Raw genomic sequence first — 21,035 nt, forward strand, 5'->3', positions numbered from 1 at the left:
TATGCACATGAGTGTCTTGGGAGCCTTGGAATGATGAGACCTAGGCTCAATCATCCACTCTTTGTTAATTAAATTCTTGCATACACCCATCTTCTTTGTGTATCTGTCTGCATAATCCTCCTTGGTCACATCCTTCATGTCTGTTCCGTGTGGAATTCCGAACACCTCAGCAATGGCATCCTCAGCAAGGTAGGCGATGACAACGCCCTTAGGACTCTTAATCATGCTTGTGAGCGGATCGTAACATCGTGCACACTCCAAGATCAACTCACTGCACTGTATGGATTGTGGAAATCCAACGGCATGGAAAATGCCACTCTTCATAATATTCGCATATGCTGGGGAAGGAACTTGATCTCGGACTCCGAACATCCGACGCTACATTTGGTCGAAGTCTAGAAAATGCATGTTTGTATCCGTAATCTCCTTCCATCTGGATGAAATCTTAAACTCTGGATAAAATCCAATCTCCAGCGTCTTCAACAGCTCTTTCCTTTCCTTGTATCCTGACTTTGACATCGTACCTATACGAAGCTCGAAGTTAGACTTAGGAAAATATTCGTAATAAAATTCCTGACTTTCTAAATATTTAGCTAATTTAGAGCATGGAGTCGGAAAAATAATCCATAAACTTGGTAAGTTTTAGCAATTAAGTTCAAAGTGTGACAACACTAAGGCATGGAAGCCTTCCATAAAATTCATTTATACCTCCTTACGCTTAGAAAATATGCAAGCTAAAGTGCAAAGGAGTATACCAGATTGATGATGACTAAGGAAAGGTGTGAAAGGTTTGTGTTTTCACACAATGAATGTCTGAAGACACCTTCCGCAGTCAACAATGGAGGTCAAATTTTCTGAAGACAACCTTAAAATTCAGACTCTTAAAACGTGTTGTAATCTTCAAAATGTGCATTAAATCAATAAAAATTAGTTTTATTGATGAAAACAATCATTTTCTGGAATGTAAGTATGGCTGGTAAAAATTTAGTTTTCTGAGGACAAGTCTGAAAATCGGATACTTCAGACTTACCAGCACCTTGCAAAGTGGTTTAAATCCCTGAAAATGATGAAAAATTGCTAAGGAAACGACCCTAAGCAAATTCGCCAAAACTGGTTAGCTGGCTGGAAATGAAAATTTATGAGGACAACCGCCTAACAATGGAGTTTCAGACCTGCAACAACGATAAAATGGTCTAAAAAATGCACAGAAAACTCCATAAAACACCTCCAAATGCTAAATGTTTAAGTTGGAATTGGCTGGGCAATAAAAACTTAAGTCTGAAAATTAAAGCAGCCATTAATGGAGGTCAAAATCTGAAGCAAACCTCAGATCTGAAGCGAATCAACAGGCTGGAAATGATGGCAGCCAACAAGAATGCACGAAAATCATCAAAATGTGGCACCAAATCACCCCCTAAGCAAAATCGAAATTTTCCCAAGTCTAGCGCCAAAATGGAATTCTGAAGATTGATGTCAATGGCAGCTTAGATCTGCAATAGCAAGGATGGCAGCAATCTGAAAAATCGCCCAAGTTGGGATTGGATACCCCAAACACAAAAATTTGTCTACCTTAGCAAAAATCGAAATTTTCAGAATTCTGAAAAATGTTGTTAATGGCAGCAATCTGCAGCAATGAAGGTCTGAACAGCAAGCAAAAATGGTGGAGGAAAAATCGCCCAAGTCTCCAAACATGAAATTGCCAACTTTCACCAAAAAATGCCAAATTTGGAAAAAATCGCCAAACTTAGCAAAATCGAAATTCTGAAACTGGTCTTTAATGGCAGCCAAGGAGGATAGATCAGCAAGCTGGAAAAAATGGAGGAAAATAAATCCTCAATCCCACACTTCACAAAACGTCTTGCTAAAAAATTCGCCCCACTTGGAAAAAAATCGCTTTCATGGAGACACTTGGCAAAAATAATAATAAAATAATGCTGAAGTTCCTTTCACCACACAAGCAATGTGGGATAAAACACTTGTATAAATACTTGCTTTGTGAAACCCTAACTTGCTTCTAGAAGGTTCAAACATTTAATAATTATTGCAAGTTATTAAATTTGCTTTTAAATTTTAAATAATCATTAATAATTATTTAAAAGCAATTAAATGGGGCTTATTTATTAAAATATTTCAATTTAAATCCAAAATAAGCCTCCAGGGGAAAATCGATATAGGTTGGGATTGAAAAATCCCTTCAAAAATCACCTAAGTGTCAAAATTTGCCCCATAAGGCAAATTTGACCCATGCTTAGACAAAAATCCATGCTCAATTTCGTCAAAATGCACACAAAAACCCTCCCAGGGGAAATTCGATGTGAGTTTGGACAAAAATCCAGACAAAAATGCACTCAATTTGCAAAAAATCAACCGCAGGGGAAATTCGATGTGTCTGGACAGAAATCCATACTGAAAACTCACTTAGCTTGAAAAAATACCTCCCTGGTGAAAATTCGACCTCAGTCTGGATGAAAATCCGGACTCAAAACTCTTCAAAAATATTCCTAGTGGAAAATCGATCTCTGTCTGGATGAAAATCCGAACAAAAATCCTTACAAATGCTCTCAGGGGAAATTCGATCCCTGTCTGGATAAAAATCCGAACAAAAATCCTCACTTAGTTGTCACAAAAATCCTCACTTAGTTGTCACAAAAATCCTGGTGGAAAATCGACCCAGGCATGGAATTATCCTTGCACTCCAGTCCGCACTCCCAGGGGAAATTCGATGGCAATCTGGATAAATCCTGGCACTTAGCCAAATTTTAGCACTTCCAGCGGAAATTCGATCCAGGTGTGGATAAACAGTGGGGGAAATTAGTAGCCAGTATGAATTTCAGGGGAAACCCATATGTAGTATGGATTTTGAGTGGGGGAATGGGTTGGGTAGTCTGGAATGTGAGGGGAAAAGCATCTCTAGCATGGAATTTGACCCTTTAACCCTTGGAATATGAATTTCCCTTAGGATTTTATCATTTTAACCACTCAAGATCACTCAGCGACTTTAAATTTAACTGGACTTAGACTAATTTTCCAAAAATATGAGCACAACGCTAGGAAAATATTGGAATAAAGTGCGAAACCAACTTAAATATTACCTTAGGAGCGAGAAAACAACTCCAAAAGGTTTGTGAATACCTTGGCACTTTAAAATCACTGATGCGCGTGTTTAAAAACATGTTAACGCTCAAAAAGGTCTACACTTAGACAAAACTTAGGATCATTAAAATATCAACTTTTGCAACTTGATCCTATAACTTCAAAAACCCACGACACTAGGCATGATCAAAACTCCGAGACTCGAGCACGGGAAACACAAAATTGCCCACTAAGCAGCCAAAACCCTAACCAACAACGCGGAAAGTTGGAAAAGAGGGAGTCCCCGTTAGCAATGGGGCGATGTGTGAAAAGGTCACAACAGGGCCCTAGATTCCTTCTGGGTTTTTAGAAAGCTTCGCAATGAGGGTACATGCATAGCAAGTTCTGGAGTTTGATTGACTTACTATTTTTAGTAAGTGGAGGCAGAAGTAGTTGAGTTCTCTGGGTTTTTCTGGGTTTTCTGAGAGCTCTACGATGGTATAACATGCAAACCAATCTAAGGACCTCTTTAGGACTTACTATTTTTAGTAAATTTGGTTGTTGCTCAAAATGTGGTCAAAATCACTTTGGAAACACTTACTATTTTTAGCAGTATGCTATTTATAGTAGGTACTATTTTTGGCAGTGCTATTTTTGGCAGGGATTCTGCAGCTCATCTCAGTGGCTAAGTCTGGCAGTATTTTGGTAGGATCCTATATTCACTCAGATGACTATTTTTAGCAGTTCAGTTCAGAGCTCCAACTCAGTTCAGTTTTGGTAATTTCTAGCATTTTAGTTCCCGGCTCAATTTGGCAATAATCAGTATTTCAGGTGAAGGTATTTTTATTATATTACTACCTTAGGCATAAGGTTTTAATATTTGATTATGTTATGGATGGACGACTTAGGGAAAAAAAATAGAAAATAACATTTTTATCCTAAGTCTATTTGGCAAAATATTTTACCTTCATAATGGGGTGCCAGAGTGCAGTTCATTGGACATAGTCATTTATCATTTAAATGACTTAAGTTAATATTTTATTTTGGTGTCATATTCTATTGTTGAATTAATTGTGTTAATTTGGCATCACATTTTGTAAATATTTAGCAGAACTTTAGCCTATGGTTGAATATTTTGATGCCACTATGGAGAGATAAGGGATTGAATTAAAAACGATACATTTGATTTATATGGTGATGTCGTTTATGCTTTAGATGACCACTTTGAGGATAGATTAATGTTTTATTCCCTAAGTCTGGGTGCCCATGGAGGTATTTTTTATTAAAAAGAATTACAACTTTACATTACATTTGATGGTTGATTATTTGGGCAGCCACTAAGGGGGAAAATATGATTTTTGCCAAGTTAAAGTTATTTTGGTTTGGACGCCCAAGTATAATGCCATTTCATTTCATTTCATGGCAATTTGGAGGGAGTTGAATTTGAATTTGGGGCTCCAAAAAGTTATATATAAAAGTGTTGGGCTCTTGTTTTGATATCTCAGACAATTTACACCATTACGCTATCAGATTGACTCCAGACAATCTTCGAGGGTGAATACCTCCTAGGGTTCTTGACAGACTTCAAGTGTGAGACATCACTCCTAGCTGTGATTGGATCTTCTGAATGTGTGGTTCGATTTCAGTGTGCATTTTCACATTTTCAGTGTGGTGTGGATTTCAGTGTTGCTAGTTTTTGGTGTGGCTGAAGCGATCTTTTGTTCATATCTCCCTGCTTGTTCATTATATCGTTCTGGGTATTGGCTCTGAAGTTTCCTACTACCAAGGCGATGAGGTCTACCAATTTATAGCTGCAAGTTTGCTGATTTGGAGTTATTGTTGCAAATCGAACTTTTTCAGCTGGGAGGTCTTTTTCATTGCTGCCTCGGGTTGCGTGCTGATTGTTTGTGGTGTTGGTGGTGCAGGTTTGAGGTTCTATTTGTGTTGTCTGTGTTATATCTCTCATTTGCTTTTGATTTGGTGCAATTCGGAGTTGATTTGGGGAAGTTGTGAGCATTTTAGTGTGTTTGTAGCTTGCTGGTCTGCGTGTTTTCAGTGTGTTATTGTTAATTTCAGAATTTGTAGTTGGTTGTGTGAAGAGATTTCTTGGTGTGCCTTGAGCTTTTCGGTGTTGGGAGTTGATTTTGGGGTGTGTAAGTTTATTGGTGTGGAAAGAAGGAGCTTGGTTATTATTTGCAACTATTGGTCCTCCATTCTTTACTTCTATGATTCATATTGTAATGCTGGTAGTAGTACTAACAACAGTTCTTATTGTTCTTTCTTGTCCCACTACATAAGTGGAAGAGGTTGGCTATGCCACCTATCTTGGAATAGTGATTTTCTCTTAGTTTGTAATCCATATTATGCATTGTAAGTTGGTTAGTACTACTAACAGCCATCTGATTGGATTATTGCTTTAAATCCCATTGCATAAGTGGAAGAGGTTGGCTTTGCTGCCTATTTTGGATATTGTAATACTGTCCTCCCGCTACACAAGAGGTAGAGTTGATTTGAATTTCATTTCTAGTCCTTCCGCTGAACAAGCGATTGAGTGATTGCACTCTTTAGTTCTTGGTTTTGTCCTTGGCCAATTTACCGCCAAGTGATTGCATTGTTTACAATATCCTTCTGTATAAGCGGAAGGGGCTGGTTTGCCCCCTGAAGATTGTAATCATTTTCAGTTATTGGCATCTAATGATCCCCTCGTCACTGTATGCTCTCACCGTTCCAGATTGGGCTCTCAATGATCAGAAAGTGGAGGGTATGTTCAGCAGTATTTGGTTTTCATTTCCTAACCATAAAAAGTGTTGTGTTAAATGTAATTGTGGAAAAGGTTTGGAAAACATTAAGGGGGATATTACAGTGGTATCAGAGCTGGTTTTCCTGCCAGCCTGTTTGTATTAATTCTTTGGCTTATAGGCTTGCCCCCCTTTTTTCTTATTTTGTGTTTCTCTTCTTATCATTTGTCCTTTGTTTTTCTTTTTTCCTTCCTTTTTCTTTTTTATTTTTATCTTTTATCTTTATTGGGTTTTTATTTATTTTTATCTCTTATTTTAGTTTTACTTTTTATTATTTAGTTTTCATTTTACTTCTCTTTCTTTGCTTTTTATTCTTTCTTGTCTTCTCCTTTGGAATTTCATTGATTTATTTATTATTTTTTCCTTTCTGCTTTTTGTTGCCCCTTCTATCTTTGGTCTCCGTGCCAACCCACGCTCTCCTCTCTCTTTATATTCTACCTTAGTCTGCAACCTGCTATCTTTCATCTCCTTGCATTCTCATTTATCTTGATGATGGATCACGGAGTGTGATCCGAAACGTTGATTACACAATCAAATCCAGAAGCTCTTTCCTTAGATAAAACAAAGACAACTCTCCTACAAGAGTTTGCATTCTAGAAGGAATTAATAAAGCTTTCTAAAGTTTGATTGAAGGAATTCTTCTAGAAGAAAGCAAAGGGTTCGAATTTCTTGAAGAGCAAATAAAACACAAAGCAATAAAGCTTCTAGAAGCCGCTGAAGAAGCTATAAGACAAGGTTTTATTTCATTGACACTTCTTTTTTCCTATCAAAGTTCGCATATTCTGAGAGAGCAGAAATTGCAGCACGAACTCCTTCCAAAATTCGCTAAGGATAAGCAAAGAAAGCAGCTTCCAAACATAAAAGACTTGATCAGATAAACAAATTCTTGATCAGAAACAGTAAAGTCCGCCATGGAAATAAGAAATCAAGCATGTCTTAGGGTTCGCCATGTTCACAGAAGATCAAACTGATATGAATAAATTCGCACAAGTCATGGAGAAACAATCAGATTCATGATCAGCCAGTAAAGTTCACCTTGGAGATGGGGTTTAGAAGGCAGACAAGATTGTTTTATCAAACTTAGAATTCGCCATACTCAAAGAAGACCAGCAAATTCGCATGAAACTTGCCACAAACAGCAAGGTTTGAACTTGTCCAAGACTCATCCATATTCATCATGGATAGCGAATTAAAGGATAGCAGATTGGAGCTTTTATGAGCACAAAGACAAAGTAATATGTTCTTAGCATATTCCAAGCCTTCTAAAATTTGTCTTGATCAAGAAGAAGGTAATCCAAATCTGCCATAAGGAATACAACTGAAATTTGTCCGAAAATGTGGAAAGTTCGCCCTTCCATATGTTAATGCATTAGTAGCTTCTGCAAGATAAGACTTCTCTAACCCGTTAATCTCCTTTATTCTGTTATGGTTTATTCATCTATGCTATTAGATTATCTGATTTATGCTTTCCGAACTGAATATGTTTATCAGATTGTAACATTGATCATGATTATGATATTGGCATTGGATAAAGATGGATTAGATCGACGACTTGCTTAACATAGTTAAGCGTCGATCTAAATGCTATCGGGCTAATAACCCGATAGCATATTAAAGTCGATTTATTTATGAATTGGCATTAATATGCTATCGGGGTATTAACCCGATAGCATATGTAATGCTATTTGTTATCGGGCATTAATATGCTATCGGGGTATTGTTGTGACCATTTCACACATCGCCCCATTAAAATGGGGACCCCCTCTTTTTGCTTTTGTTTTGCCTGTTCTTCTCTCTGCTTTTAGGGTTTTGAGTAAGTGAGTGAGTCGTCTGGACTAGGGTTAAGCCTTAGGGGTTTCTTTTTTTGATATTTTCAAGCCGAAGTCCAGTCAAATTTTGAAAGATTATCAAGCATCCTCCCGAAGGTTGCAATTTTGAAATAGGATGAGCCTGCCAGAAAGTCAAGAATGTCTCAGGATGGGTCCAGTCAGGATTTTGAGGGCAAATTCAAATTTTGCCTAAGTATAGGCATCTTAATGATGGAGTTGTGCATTTTTGTCTAGGTAAACTTTGACCAAATTTTGGAAGCAAGATAACTAATTCCTGGACTTGAAGACGACCTAACCCTGCATGATGAAGTGATTTGAAGACCTAAATTTTGGATATTTTGGCTTATAAGGGCAAAATCGCTCCTGTCCCTCTCTCAGGGACCAGGGCGAAAATGTTAGTTGATGCATATTGATTATTGACTTGTTTTAATTGTTTTGTGCAGGGTCGCCAGGGGATACAATTGGACGTAAATTGAAGATTTTGAAGATTTTGAAGACTCGAAAATGATAAATTTTGAGGGATTAAGACCAAATCGCTCCTGTCCTTCACTAAAGGACCAAGGCGAAATGGCTTACTTGGATCATTTTTGGCCTTGGTTGATCGAACTGAAGCATCAAGGACGCAATGAAGGATGAAATGAGCATAATGGAGTATCCAGACTTAGTCGTTAGCAATGAAAGGTTGAACTTTTTAGCCTAGCAAGACAAATCGCTCCTGTCCCTCTCCAAGGGACCAGAGCGATTTTCTTCAAACACACCTTCTTGGACATTTTTTGGATTTGGGCTCTTGTTCATAGCTTGCAAAATGATGGTATCTTCCCCAACAAAGGAAATTTGAGATGAAAATTGTAAAGATTTGGCCTTGAGGACAAAAGGCGCTCCTGTCCCTCACTGATGGACTGGAGCTTGAGTTCCTAATTTGCATTGTCCTCACAAGATTTAAGTGATTTCGCGATTTGAGGAGGTCAAGAGAAGTATGTTTTATTCGTTGAATATAACTTGAGTGGCCTATGAAGGAGAAAATCAACCCAAGTTCCAGTAGGCGCTCCTGTCCCTCTCCAAGGGACCAGAGCGATTTTCAAAGGAAGCTCCTGTCCCTCTCCAAGGGACCAGAGCAATTTTCTCAAGAGACAAATTCTTGGCAAAGGTAAAGCGAGTTTCAAGTTTGAGATGAAGGAAGGAAGGCGTAATCACTCCATTGAAGATAATTTTGAAAGTTAGCAAAACGCAAGTAAGCTCATAATGGCCAAGGCGCTCCTGTCCCTCTCCCAGGGACCAGGGCGAAAAACACATTATCAGGTCTTCCCCTCCAAATTTGGACGTATCCAGGCCAAGGCACAAGATGGCGATGATATTGGAAATGCTTCAAGGAAGAACGAAGTTGCAAAGACCACAAAGCTTGATGAAAAATGGCTAGGGCGCTCCTGTCCCTCACCAAGGGACCAGAGCGAAATCTTCAAATATGCCTAATTTTAGAGTGCCACTTTCGTTTCCAACACTCAAGATGGAATAAGGAATGACGTTTTTTGCCTTGAAGGTAATTGGAAGTTGATGCGATCATGAATGTGTGCAATAAGCTAAAGAGCGCTCCTGTCCTTCACTGGAGGACCAAGGCGATTTTTCCTAAAATCAATCATTTCCTTCCAAGACCACGTCAAGGCAAGGTTGTGCAAAGTCAAAAATGTCTTTAAGAAGATGGTGAGCAAAGAATTGACCCCAAGAATCAACGATCCTAGGCTCAAGAGCAAAAATCGCTCCTGTCCTTCACTGAAGGACCAGGGCGAAAATCCTTGGATGAGCTAATTTTGCCTTGAGAAGGCGAGTGAAACATGCATTGGAAGGACAAATGAAGATTATTTGTTTACCCCCAACATGAATTGGCGATTTGGAAGACAAGGACCAAGGACAAAAGGCAAGATTGCTCCTGTCCCTCACCAAGGGACCAGGGCGAAAATGTTTTAAAGCAAGCTCCTTCCAAGAGGAAAGACAAATTTTGACAAATTCACATGAAATCAAACAAGCACACAAGTTGGAAAATAAATTTGTCGCATGAAGAAAATTAAAATTGTTTTCCCAAATAAAAGGTTATTTTAATGAAATAATTTTCAAGACTTCGAAATATTTTCAAAAATTCAAGGATCTTTTAAATTAAAAGAAAGTTCTAGAAGATTCCTTGATAAAGATGAAATTTTGAGAGAAAATAAAACTTCCCATTTTTGAAAGACTTCAAACAAAAAAATACAAAAAAATAATAAAATAATTTAAAAAACAAAAAATAAAAACTTCTAATTTAAGAACCCTAAACTCTATATATTTTCAACCAATTCATTTCACAATTCATTAATCAGGTTGAGAATTTGGAGAGCATTGAAGAGAAGTTTTCTCTCGAGTTTTGGGAATTTTGGATTTTTAAAGAAGAATTTTCCATAAGTAGATTCTTCTAAGTGTTGGAGGTCTAGAAATTAAGCACCCTTTTCTGATTATAAGACAGATTTTTAGAATCAGAGGTAAATTTCAATCATAAGGAGGATTCAAAAACTCAATCTGACTAAATTTCCTCACCTATTTGTCTTATTTTTATCAATTTCTTGACCAAATCCTTCACTTTCAATCTGCTTTTTCACATAAACTTAACCTTTTAATAGGCTGAAAGTGAAATTTTCAGAAAAGAGGATTAAAAATCAGACTTAAATCTGAAAATAATATTAGTTTTCATGTGTTTTTGCAAGCACCAATGAAGTTCGCCAGCAAGGAGTGCAATTGAAGTCCAAGATCAAATCCAAATGGATGAACATCACTGACACAGACCTCGAGCATGTGGATATTGAGGAATTCAATAAAAAAAAAAATATGGACATGATGGACACATTCCTACACCTATTGCTCGCAAGATGATGCAAAATGAAAATTGTCCAAGCAGCTGGATTTCCACCAGCCAAGCAGTGTGTTGAACTGATAGTTGAATGTGCTTTGCACTATAACGCACAATCCAAGGAGATAATTGCACCAGATGGAAGAGTCCTGGCTAATCTGTTAGAATTATCCATTCGGGAGCGATTTGGTATACCAAGCCATAGTAAGGCTTCATATAAAACTAAGGAGCAAGCCGAGAGGATGAATGTTAACAAGTCTTGGTTAGAGAAGAAAAGACCTCAGGGGAAAGTGCCAAAGCATCTACCGCGTCCTTACTTCAAGGAGTATGGTGATATCATCCTACTATTGAACAAAATAATGGGCAACCCTAAAGGTGCACCATTTCAAACATGGATGTATTATTTCATAGATGAAATCACCTCAAGAACCAAGTTATTCCACTGGTCTCACATAATCAGTGACAACCTTCATGAACAGTTGATGAACTTGGAGAGGACGAAGACATTCTACATGAGTTCTTACATAATCTATCTACTGGCTGCAACTTACAGATATTCAGAGCTGATTCGCAAAGGCACAGTAGGAGCTAGTGAGACTGAATTCCAATCATATCATTGTTATCCTCAGCTGCAGCTTAAGGAGAAGAGTTATCGAGCCTATGATGCATTCTTGATGTACGTCACAAGAACATTGCAAAGAGGAACTCGTGAGAGACTTTATCCTGAATCAAAAAATCTAATCAGCAAGTATGGATCCTGGTTTATCCAGTTTACAAAGTTTACTTATATCAAAATCCAAGGTTTCACTGGTCGTCCTTACCGATTGCCAATCTATCCAACCAACAGGAATGGTCCTATTGGAAGTTCTCAGACAGTTGGAAACATATCAGAGCCTCAAAAGAATAAGGCAGAAGGCTGCTATCTCTTTTCCATTCTTTATTGGAAACATGTTAGAGAATCTTGTCCTTCAACACAAGCAGCCGAAACAACTAGATTGGAGATGCAATGGTACCCCTTTACCTTCTACCAATCCAGGGCAAACTTTGATCCCCACGGCAAATATTGAATCAATCAATGGAGAAATATTTAGACATAAAGTAGATATAGAAGATTTTTGGACAAATGTTGTTGATGAGTATGAAATCGGGAAAAGGTTATGTTCCCACTGTCAATAAATTTCATCAGAGTAACTGAACCTTTTCTCGTGCCAAATCAGTTAGAAGATAACGGAGAACATACTCAGCGTGGCTTTGATGAGCATGCACCTCTTTCTCCTATCAAATGGTCAAGACCTGACCATGCAAACTTGACCACCTTGACGCGGCCAGTTATGCAGTATACCAAGTGGTGGGTTGATCAGCAGTGTCACAGGCTGAAACGGAAAAATATAAATTTGACTTATAATCTGATGGGAGCAGCATAAGGATATTCTTCAAATGGAGAAACAACTCAAAGTGTCAGACCAAGTGAAAGTGCCAAAAGAAAGGGGAAGGTAGTTGAGAATAAAGAACCTGCTCAGAAGAAACAAAGGCTAGAACCATCTCATTCTGCCACATCCAAGAATGAAAAATATATACTAACTGTTGATGAATCATTGGCTGAAGTAAGGATTCCTTCTCCAATTCATGAGGAGAAAGCAGAATCAATCCATCAAGAGGATGAGCAACCACTGTCTCCTACTGGCACAAAAATCCTGGACTCAAAAAATGAAATGGATATTGAAGAGGAAGAGTTTCAAGAAGGAATGATTTCCACTCTCTGAGGTATTGCGCACAACCAAGAAATGGAAGGCAACCAAGAAGTAGAAGGTATTGAGCAGCCCATTGTCCCTGATTAGCTAAAGGAAAGGTTGAAAATAAACACACAAGTAGTAGAAGAACAAGAAGAAAAAGACATAGCTGATTTCTTAGCCAAGTTAGAGAAAACTACAGTAAAGAAACCAGCCAAAAGATTTTCCACCATTCAAAGAGATGAAACAGGATGCAGAATAGTACAAATTGCAGTGCTAGAGGTAAACAAGGCAAAGGGAGATATTGGTCCCCATGAGTATGAGATTACCACCTTTGACTTGGCCCAAGCACAAAGACTCAAGTAAAGGACTTAGACAATTCAGATGCTTCCATGAACGCAAAGCTAGACAAAGAAACAGAAAAGAAGAAAGAATATAAGAAAGAAGTTGAGTGCTTGAAAGAATATATTCAAAATTTGACTACTAAGCCACTTGATCAAGCAAATCCAGAGGATCTCCCACTTTTGAATTTATAGCAGGTAGTCATAGGTTCTAAGGAAGAAGCAGTGACAGCCAGAGAGACTAAAGATTGGATGGAAAATATAAGGGAAGAAGTAGCCGCGTTTATGGAAGGAATATCATCTGCATATGAACAAACGTCATCTTTACTTTCCAGGATTGAGAACATGGCAGTGTTGGCAGTGGGCCAGCGTCCCTCGCAGGGATTCGCGACATGGTTTAACAACCTCCGGTGGATTCTATAAGTCTAGTGGTTGTATGGGGCATTGACAAGTCAATCTTTTGGTACAACGGCAACCTTAGCTTGTAACAAATGGTATTAGAGCTTGGTCGCAGGTTCGAATCACATAGGCCGCAGCGAGTGACTCTGGGAGGGGGATTGTTGGCAGTGGGCCAGCGTCCCTCGCGGGGATTTGCGACATGGTTTAGCAACCTCCAGTGGATTCTATAAGTCTAGTGGTTGTATCGGGCATTGGCAGGTCGATCTTTTGGTGCAACAACAACCCTAGCTTGTAACAGGCAGAAGTGTGGGCTAACTTCCAGGATATTCAAGATAGAAATATCCCATGCCTAAGAGAGCTGAAAGGAGTCTCACCACAGCAATTGGTTGATGGAAAGATAATTGAAGTAGGGGCTGCCTATGACTTCAATAGTTGGCACTGGACAAGGTGAAAGTTGATGCTGATAGAATAGAAGGATAGATAAAGACAATTCAAGACAAGATTTTCCTTATAGTTGCAAAGATACTTGGGAAAGAAACTATCCGAGAAAGGGATATGCAGTTGGAGAATCTGAAGGTCAAAACACAAGACATCTTCTTTGCCATCACTTGACCAATCTTGAAGAGCAATTTGGCTAAGGCATCGAACCTCCTGTCCATCAAAGATGCTTTTCATAAACAAGAACTGGACTAGGAATCACCTTTGCTCTAAGTGCAGATGACTTGGAAGAGTTAGAATTCAGGATCAACATGTTGCCACATGTCACAATGGAGGAGGTTGACCAAATTGTGTCCAAGTTCATCGAACATCAGAAAGGGGTGCAATCCTAAAAATTAGCATCTCGTGCCACTTGCCCCATTTGCAGTTGATCTTGTTTTTTGTTTTAGGAAACTTTATCTAGGGTTAGGTTGTCTTAATCTTGACCGTTGATCTTAGATCGATAGTGGCCTTCCATTCTGGTTTCAAAACTCTATATAAACCCACTCTCTTGTTTCATTATTCGTGGAGAGATTTATGAAATTGTTGCTTAGAGCTATTTGAGTAATAAAAGTTCATTATCAGTATTGTCTTGAAATCTTTTTATTGCTAAATGGTTGCATGGTTGCATATTCCCTTCAACACTTAGATTAAATTTGCTTAAGTTATTTGCTTTGAAGTTAGATGAATGATAGATTTGATAGTATAGATTGGTGAGATTTTGCTCATACTTTCTTCGGATGGATGATTTCCTTTCAATGTGTAAAGTTAGCCTGAGCTTTAATGTGGATGTTTAACTTCTACTTGGAATAATATTGTTCAATTGTTGGTACTATTCCTAAGTGTGAAAATCATAAGCACAATCCTAGAAGATTGCACGTACTTTGCGTAGTTGTCCCAAGTGTGGCGAAACAAAGTATTGTTATTAGTTTCACCCAGTCTATACTATCTCTTGAGTTCCTAGATTTAGTTAGAATTCCTAAACCCTATCCTCTTTTATCTTTTTTTGAAGTCCTAAATCAAAAAATCAAAAAACAAAGAGCAATCATTGATAAATTCGCCTAAGTCTAGCTTGTGAATGATACCAGTTGATAAGCGTAAGTTCCCCTTGAGATTTTCAGCATACACTAACCAAGAAGCTATCCCACTAAAGTCGCTTGTTTGCACATATAGACCTTGGAATCGCCATATGATCTTCTCGCAATCTTAGCATAAGCGGTGGTTTTTCAGGAGAGGATAGAGTATCCTTGTGGTATTTTATTCTAATGTTTGGTAGATGATAAAACAAACACCAACAAGTCCTTTTTGTCAAATCTCTCAATTAACCTCTCGGTAAATTCCACATAAGAGGTAATCTGGTCATGCCCCATAGTAACCATACCATGGTGCTACCACTCATGTGCAATGCCATCAAGGTGTACCGCCGCGTATTTGATAGCTTCTTCTTTCGACATAGGGTTAAGCTGAAGATATGTGTCCACCTTCTGAACCCAAGCTCGTGTTGTGGTCTTCCCTGAAGCATCAAAATATGGTAGAGTCAACTTCCCTACTTTCTTCCATAATTCAAAATTTTGGTTCCTGTCTTCGGCATGAGGCAAATGTCTCATCCTCACATCAATGTAATCTCGCAAGGATATAGCTGCCTGAAAATCTGGTCCACTCTCCCAATCTCTTCTAAACTGATCTTGTAAATTAGTGATCTGAAGCTCATTCGCAAGTTGTGTCGGTGCCCTTGGTGGGAAGGTAGATAGAAGAGGTCTAGAGCTCACCATTCTAGTGGGTTGAGCTACATGTCCAAAGTTGTCGTCCACATTTCTTCCTCCGTTACCCCCATTTCCATTTTGCCCAATTCCATTTTGTCCACCATTATAAGCTTCATTGTTCCCACCATTGTTTCCACCTCCAACATTAGCATTAACATTGACACCCAATTGCCTAGCCATCATTTGTAACAAGAAGTCCATCCGCTGGTTCTGTTCCTGTGCTCTCTGATCTGCCTGTTGCTGCTCCTGAATGAATTGTTCCATCATATAAAAGAATATCTCCTCACCTAGATCCCTTCTTTAACCCATATTGTTAATATTCTGATTAGTATTGTGATCTTCTGCAACTCTGTTCCTCTTGTCCGGTATTAAGCAAAGCCTTGTTTCTCTATGTGTTGTAATGATGCAATAATGGTTGTACACTCCAATCAGTCATATCACTGTTTGTTCATGTTCAACCCTTCAGGATGGCAGGATTTTCTGCTCTGATACCACTGTAAGATCACCCCCTGTTCTAAACCAAATATTGTGCCCTTTCCCTCAATGTAATTTTGTCAAACAATTTGCTTGCAAGCTGGTTACTGAGTTATAGTTTCTTGGAAAGGTACAGCAGTTTAAATAAACACAAATAATAGTATTGCAGATTTCTATATTAACATCAAGAATATTAACAAAATATGTCTTCTATTTCAACACCATGGGCCATGGAAAGTCATTAACAGCAGATTACTTCAGTACCTTCAAATATAGGGAAATATACATTAAGTTTGCATACCAAGACACTGACCCAGACTTGCAATGTTCGCAGAATACTCCAACGGCAATATTGAACCCTTGCCTTCACATCCCAGCACTGTACGGCCCCATTCCCATCGTGTGCAGCTTCATATCAGTTCACTGTCATAACTAATTTTCAGACCTGCAGCAGCTCCAGTAAGACTGTACGGCACTCTAAGTTTGCTGTCAACCAGGCACAGCTCCTTTCTAATCCATCTCAGACTTGTATGGCTTGAATAATCTCACCAAATGATGCCAATCACCAGCAATATAGCAAGTACTGTAGCTGCGCTACTGTAGCTGTGTCACTGTAGCACAGTACTGTAGCAGCAAGGTATCTTCCTCGAATCAACTTGATTTCAAATCCTCCTGACTGTCTTTCAACAGTGAAGAGAATGTTAGCATAGAGGGATTTCATCCTCCAGACCCAATAATCAGATTTCCAAGAAATCCAACAATATAACATTAATCTCATCCAAAGCATGCATGACCAGCTCTCATAACCCCTATTTATTCTTTTCTCCAAGAGGTCTATTCATCTCACAGGCAATGTGGGATATTAGAAAACACCTTTTATTTTAATATTATATTCCCCACATTAAGTTGCTCATGTAATTTTAACGAAAGGGGACATTTAATATTTAAACACTTAGCTTTAAAGTCCCACTTTATAAAGAATAAAGTTAAATATTTAATTTAACTTTATAATTTAAACTTTATCATTAAATAATAAATAACTCAAGATCGAATTGAAATCTTTAGCTGGCATTCAACAATTACCACCGACACTAATGTCATCCAAAAATGCACTGAATGCTAAGTCTCCGCCCATGTCGGCTGACTTACTAAAAATAGTAAGTTTTCAAAACCATATCAAATTAACTTGGATTGGCCTGAAACTGGGAATGCCTAGGCCAAATATCCCCTGGATCCCTTATGTGTCCCGGTTAGCCTACGGGACCAGGAGAAAATAGGCTAACAGCAAATCATAAATTATTCTGCTAGAAAAGGGACATTACAAAAATTTCCAATTTTCAAATTTTGAATGTTTGAAGTCAAAATGACATATGTAATGCTCAAATTATTAGATTGATGATCATTGAAGAGCTTTGTGTCCCCTAAATGCATTAATTTCTGATTTTTATCATGTAATTATGTTTATTTTTTGTCTTGTCCCAACTCCAAGTCAATTTTTTGGGCTGCTATGTCCACATATTTTCAAAATATGGTATAGGCCTCTTCTTGACCAAAATAATGAACATTATTCATGGATATCTCACTTCTAACTCTCTCAAAACCTAATCGTGCAGTTGAACTCAAAACATTCACAATTTGAGAGTGATGAACTGTGAAGGTATACTCCATCTAAAATCCAAGCCTGGAAGATGAGCAATGCTCTTAACAATTTCCTTTTTCAACACAAGACCACAATCTAAGGAATCAAATTCCACCTCACAAATGCCAATTAAAGGGTTCCCCATCCAGCTCTCTTCACTTCTCTCAACTTAAAAATTGCTAAAATAGAAAAATATCATTTTCTGTTATTCCCTCTCCTCTGCAATCTTTCCTCCAGTTATTGATCTTTTTTCGTCTCCCCGTTTCTATTCCTTGTCTCTTTCTTTTTGTTCTCTACTAATTTAATGGTATAAGTTTAGTTTCCCTTAGTGGTTCAAATAGTTGATAAGGAAAAAGGCCCCAAAAAAAATTTTAAAGATGTGCAGCAGCAAAACCAATTTCAAAACACACTGCAAACATTTTGAGACAATAGGAAAGTGCACGAAATGGAGCTAGAATGCTTATGGTGCTATCAGAAAGGTTTCTTGTATCTTTGATTCCCACAGGGGCAATTCTGACTAAAATTCACATACCTATATTGTTGTTTCTAGGACTGGAAGTAATTTGCCAACCACAAGATGGCAAAGGCATTTTGGGCTACACAGCAATGAACTAAATAAATTTTTCTAGATGGCAAATTAAGCCTTGAAATCAAGATACATTACAGGAGAACACATGCAATTGCCACAACTATGAGGTGACAACCACAAGAAATGCCCCAACTTGAACTCGAAAAATTGAAGGAAATGAGAGATGATACATGCATAATAAAGGAAAGTCATTACTTCATAGAAAGTCACTGACTAACAGTATGGTACCTTCTATGTGAAATATTGCCTTCTGTCCAAGGTGCATCCTGTGTTCCTGCAAGTAGAAATATAATTAGAAAACTTCTAATGTTAAAATAATGCTTAGCTAGTGGCATCTTTTCTTCTCAATAGCTAGTGGCACCTTATTCATCAAAAGCAATCATGAAAGGTCAAGTCAAATCCAAAAACCAGGGCAATGCAATACTACAAGTTAAGCAATAACAATACTCACATAATAAGCAGCCCAGTGGCAAACTTCATGTTTCAATTCGGAGTCCAACTTCTTCATCAATTCAAACACCAATCTCTACTTGAAGATTCATATGAATTCCAATTAGAAAAGATCATAGATATTGAACAAATTCTTATAAAATTAATAAATATTCAACTTTGCTCCAACAACTTTATGAATAAAACAAATAGTTTGAATAAGTAAAGCTCTAAGATAGCTTCTGAACTTTAAAGGATCACCTTTAAAACTACTTCAGGAGGAATGCAATTCACAAGAAGATCATATATCTTTCCCCGGACCATAAAAAGCCTACAAAAGCAAAGTAGAAATGAGTTTCAAGTTTACTAGTTACTAGTACCAAATGAATATGGTTTTCTATATCATGTATCACTTAGAAACAACATAAGAAATAAGAGATGTTAAAATTTTTTTCCTTTCTCATGTAATGAAGTAAATCACCAGATAATTGACAGCTTACCACGACTCCCTAGCATTAAACAGTTATGACCTATAAATAGTTGAACTTCCACTTACAGCCTTCAAGTATCATGATATTCAACTGACATACCCAAAGACTTAAGCAAAACAGGTTTCAGATCTAAATTATGCAGTTTCTGTCTTTCTTGAAGGAGAATGACAAGTTCTTCTAACTGAAATGGTGACTACATTGGCCTGCTATCTAGCATAAATGTGGACGCTAAATTCCAAGTAATTTCCCCTCCCTCCTATCAAATGCTGAACTATTGATGTCATGTGTCAAGCAATTTTGTAACCAGGGAATAAATTTCAAGAAGCTAGATCACTTTGAAATTCTTATCATTAACTAGGTACCATTCCATGTACAATCAGTAGATTTCTACATGAACAGGATTCCCATAGATAGAGAAGTACAAGAAGGCACAGGAGATGCGTCAGCTCAAAAGTCCTTCCTGTCTCCATAGTCTGGTAAGTTCGTTCCTGTTAGCTCGGTAATCTTCAAGGCACAACAAAATGAACAGAAGCTAGATGGATGATAGGCCCTAACATTTGAAACCCTATGTTGACGGGAATAATCATTATGTTATGTTGGTATATTATGTTTATGTTGTCGTCGGTAATAATGAGTTACGGCGGTCAGTTAGTTAGCCGACGGGTAGGTAGTTGGAGTCGCGATGGTTGTGTCGCACCCCTTCGGCTGTCATATATTGTACCATCTCCGGGTGTTGGAGGACAGGTAATGTTGACGACGGATATAATGTGAACATCCTTTGACATTAATGGAAAGCTTATTCTGGTACTTCCTTTGTGATTGCATTGTGCATTGCTGTTCGGTTTCTGTATTCTTCCTGTTTACCTAGTGAGGTAAACATTTGGCGCCGTTGCCGACACGAACTCGGGAACAGGAGACACGGAGACACGGATGGCACACAGACACAATGGGCCTACCCGTTGGTGAGGTGAACCGGAGATCGACGATGCCCAAACAGAACTTTACGTAGGAGAAGACACCGCGACGAGAGAATTTTCAATTCTACTCCAAGTAGCCATTCAGACCTACGTGCGACGAGAGGCGGCGGAGGCGGAAGTCCCACTAAGTGCCGTGTGGACAGCGTTGGAAGTGAGTCCGGAGGTAAATCGGTTGATGAACCATCTCCCCCGATTGCTAGCACAAGCATCGTTGGCACAACAAGCTCGCCTGGAGGAGATTGCCCAGGAAGAGCGACGCCAAGAAATTTTGCAACAGTACGAGGAACGGGAAGCAGAACGAGATGGCGCCAGGTCAGGGGCATTTGAACCGTGAGCCATACGAGACGGAATAAAGAACACTTATTGTAATAATTATGTCATATTGTTGGCATAAACTTGTCTTCCACGTTATGAATGAATAAAAGTGTTCTACTTTTTATGTCATTAAGTATATAGAAAGCGGTCTGGGAATTAATGCCCAATACACTGAATAAAGACAAAAATAAGCAACAATATATAGATGAACGTGCAGTAGCCCAACGTGCCTTGATCCTTGAACAGCAAGCGGAAAGGCGACAGAGGTATAAGCGAAGAGAGGAGGAACGCTCCGAAGGTGACGGTGAGGCCAGCGGCCACCCACGAAGTCGGGAGGAGTTACTTGCGGAAACCCGCCATAGGATAGAGTGTACCAAAACTCAGTTGAGGGATTTGAGGGACTTGCCACACACACCAGAGGCTAGGAAAACTCCAAGGAGTGGGGAGGAGGCAGAAGAGGGAGAAGACACCGGGGCTGCCAGGAGTGTCGGAGGGACACCGGGGCACGGCGGTCAAGCCCCCCTTATAGGATCTGACCCATCCGGAGTAGGACAACAGCCACCAGTAGTAAAAAGACAAGGCATGGCACAAAAACAAAAACTTCCAAAGTTCCATGGGGATGGGAAAGAAGACCCTGTCCGCCACTGTCGCACTTGTGGAACAATTTGGGGAGCAAATGGTGTTACCGATGAGGATGAGTGGGTAACACAGTTTCCCGCAACCCTGAGGGGCGTAGCCATCGACTGGTTTTCGGATACGGATAAGGCTAAGATTAGCACATGGGCAGACTTGAAGAAGGAATTTCAAGCAGAGTTTCGTCTCCTAAGAGACGATAATGAG

At 38.8% G+C, this 21,035-nt stretch overlaps 1 protein-coding gene across 4 annotated transcripts in view; it reads right to left on the reverse strand.

Annotated features, from left to right (window-relative positions):
• LOC131070913 (replication factor C subunit 3) overlaps positions 1–21,035 on the reverse strand; it is a 155,662-nt gene that overhangs the window by 38,184 nt on the left and 96,443 nt on the right. For all 4 annotated transcript variants that reach the window (XM_058006597.2, XM_058006594.2, XM_058006596.2 and 1 more), the window contains 3 exons: positions 18,674–18,743; positions 18,435–18,509; positions 18,212–18,257 (listed from right to left, as the gene is read on the reverse strand). In XM_058006597.2, the coding sequence (XP_057862580.2) occupies positions 18,212–18,257; positions 18,435–18,509; positions 18,674–18,743 (191 nt within the window). The remainder of the gene's footprint in view (positions 1–18,211; positions 18,258–18,434; positions 18,510–18,673; positions 18,744–21,035) is intronic.

The sequence above is a fragment of the Cryptomeria japonica genome, chromosome 1, assembly GCF_030272615.1.
Source record: "Cryptomeria japonica chromosome 1, Sugi_1.0, whole genome shotgun sequence".
Classification (NCBI taxonomy): domain Eukaryota; kingdom Viridiplantae; phylum Streptophyta; class Pinopsida; order Cupressales; family Cupressaceae; genus Cryptomeria; species Cryptomeria japonica.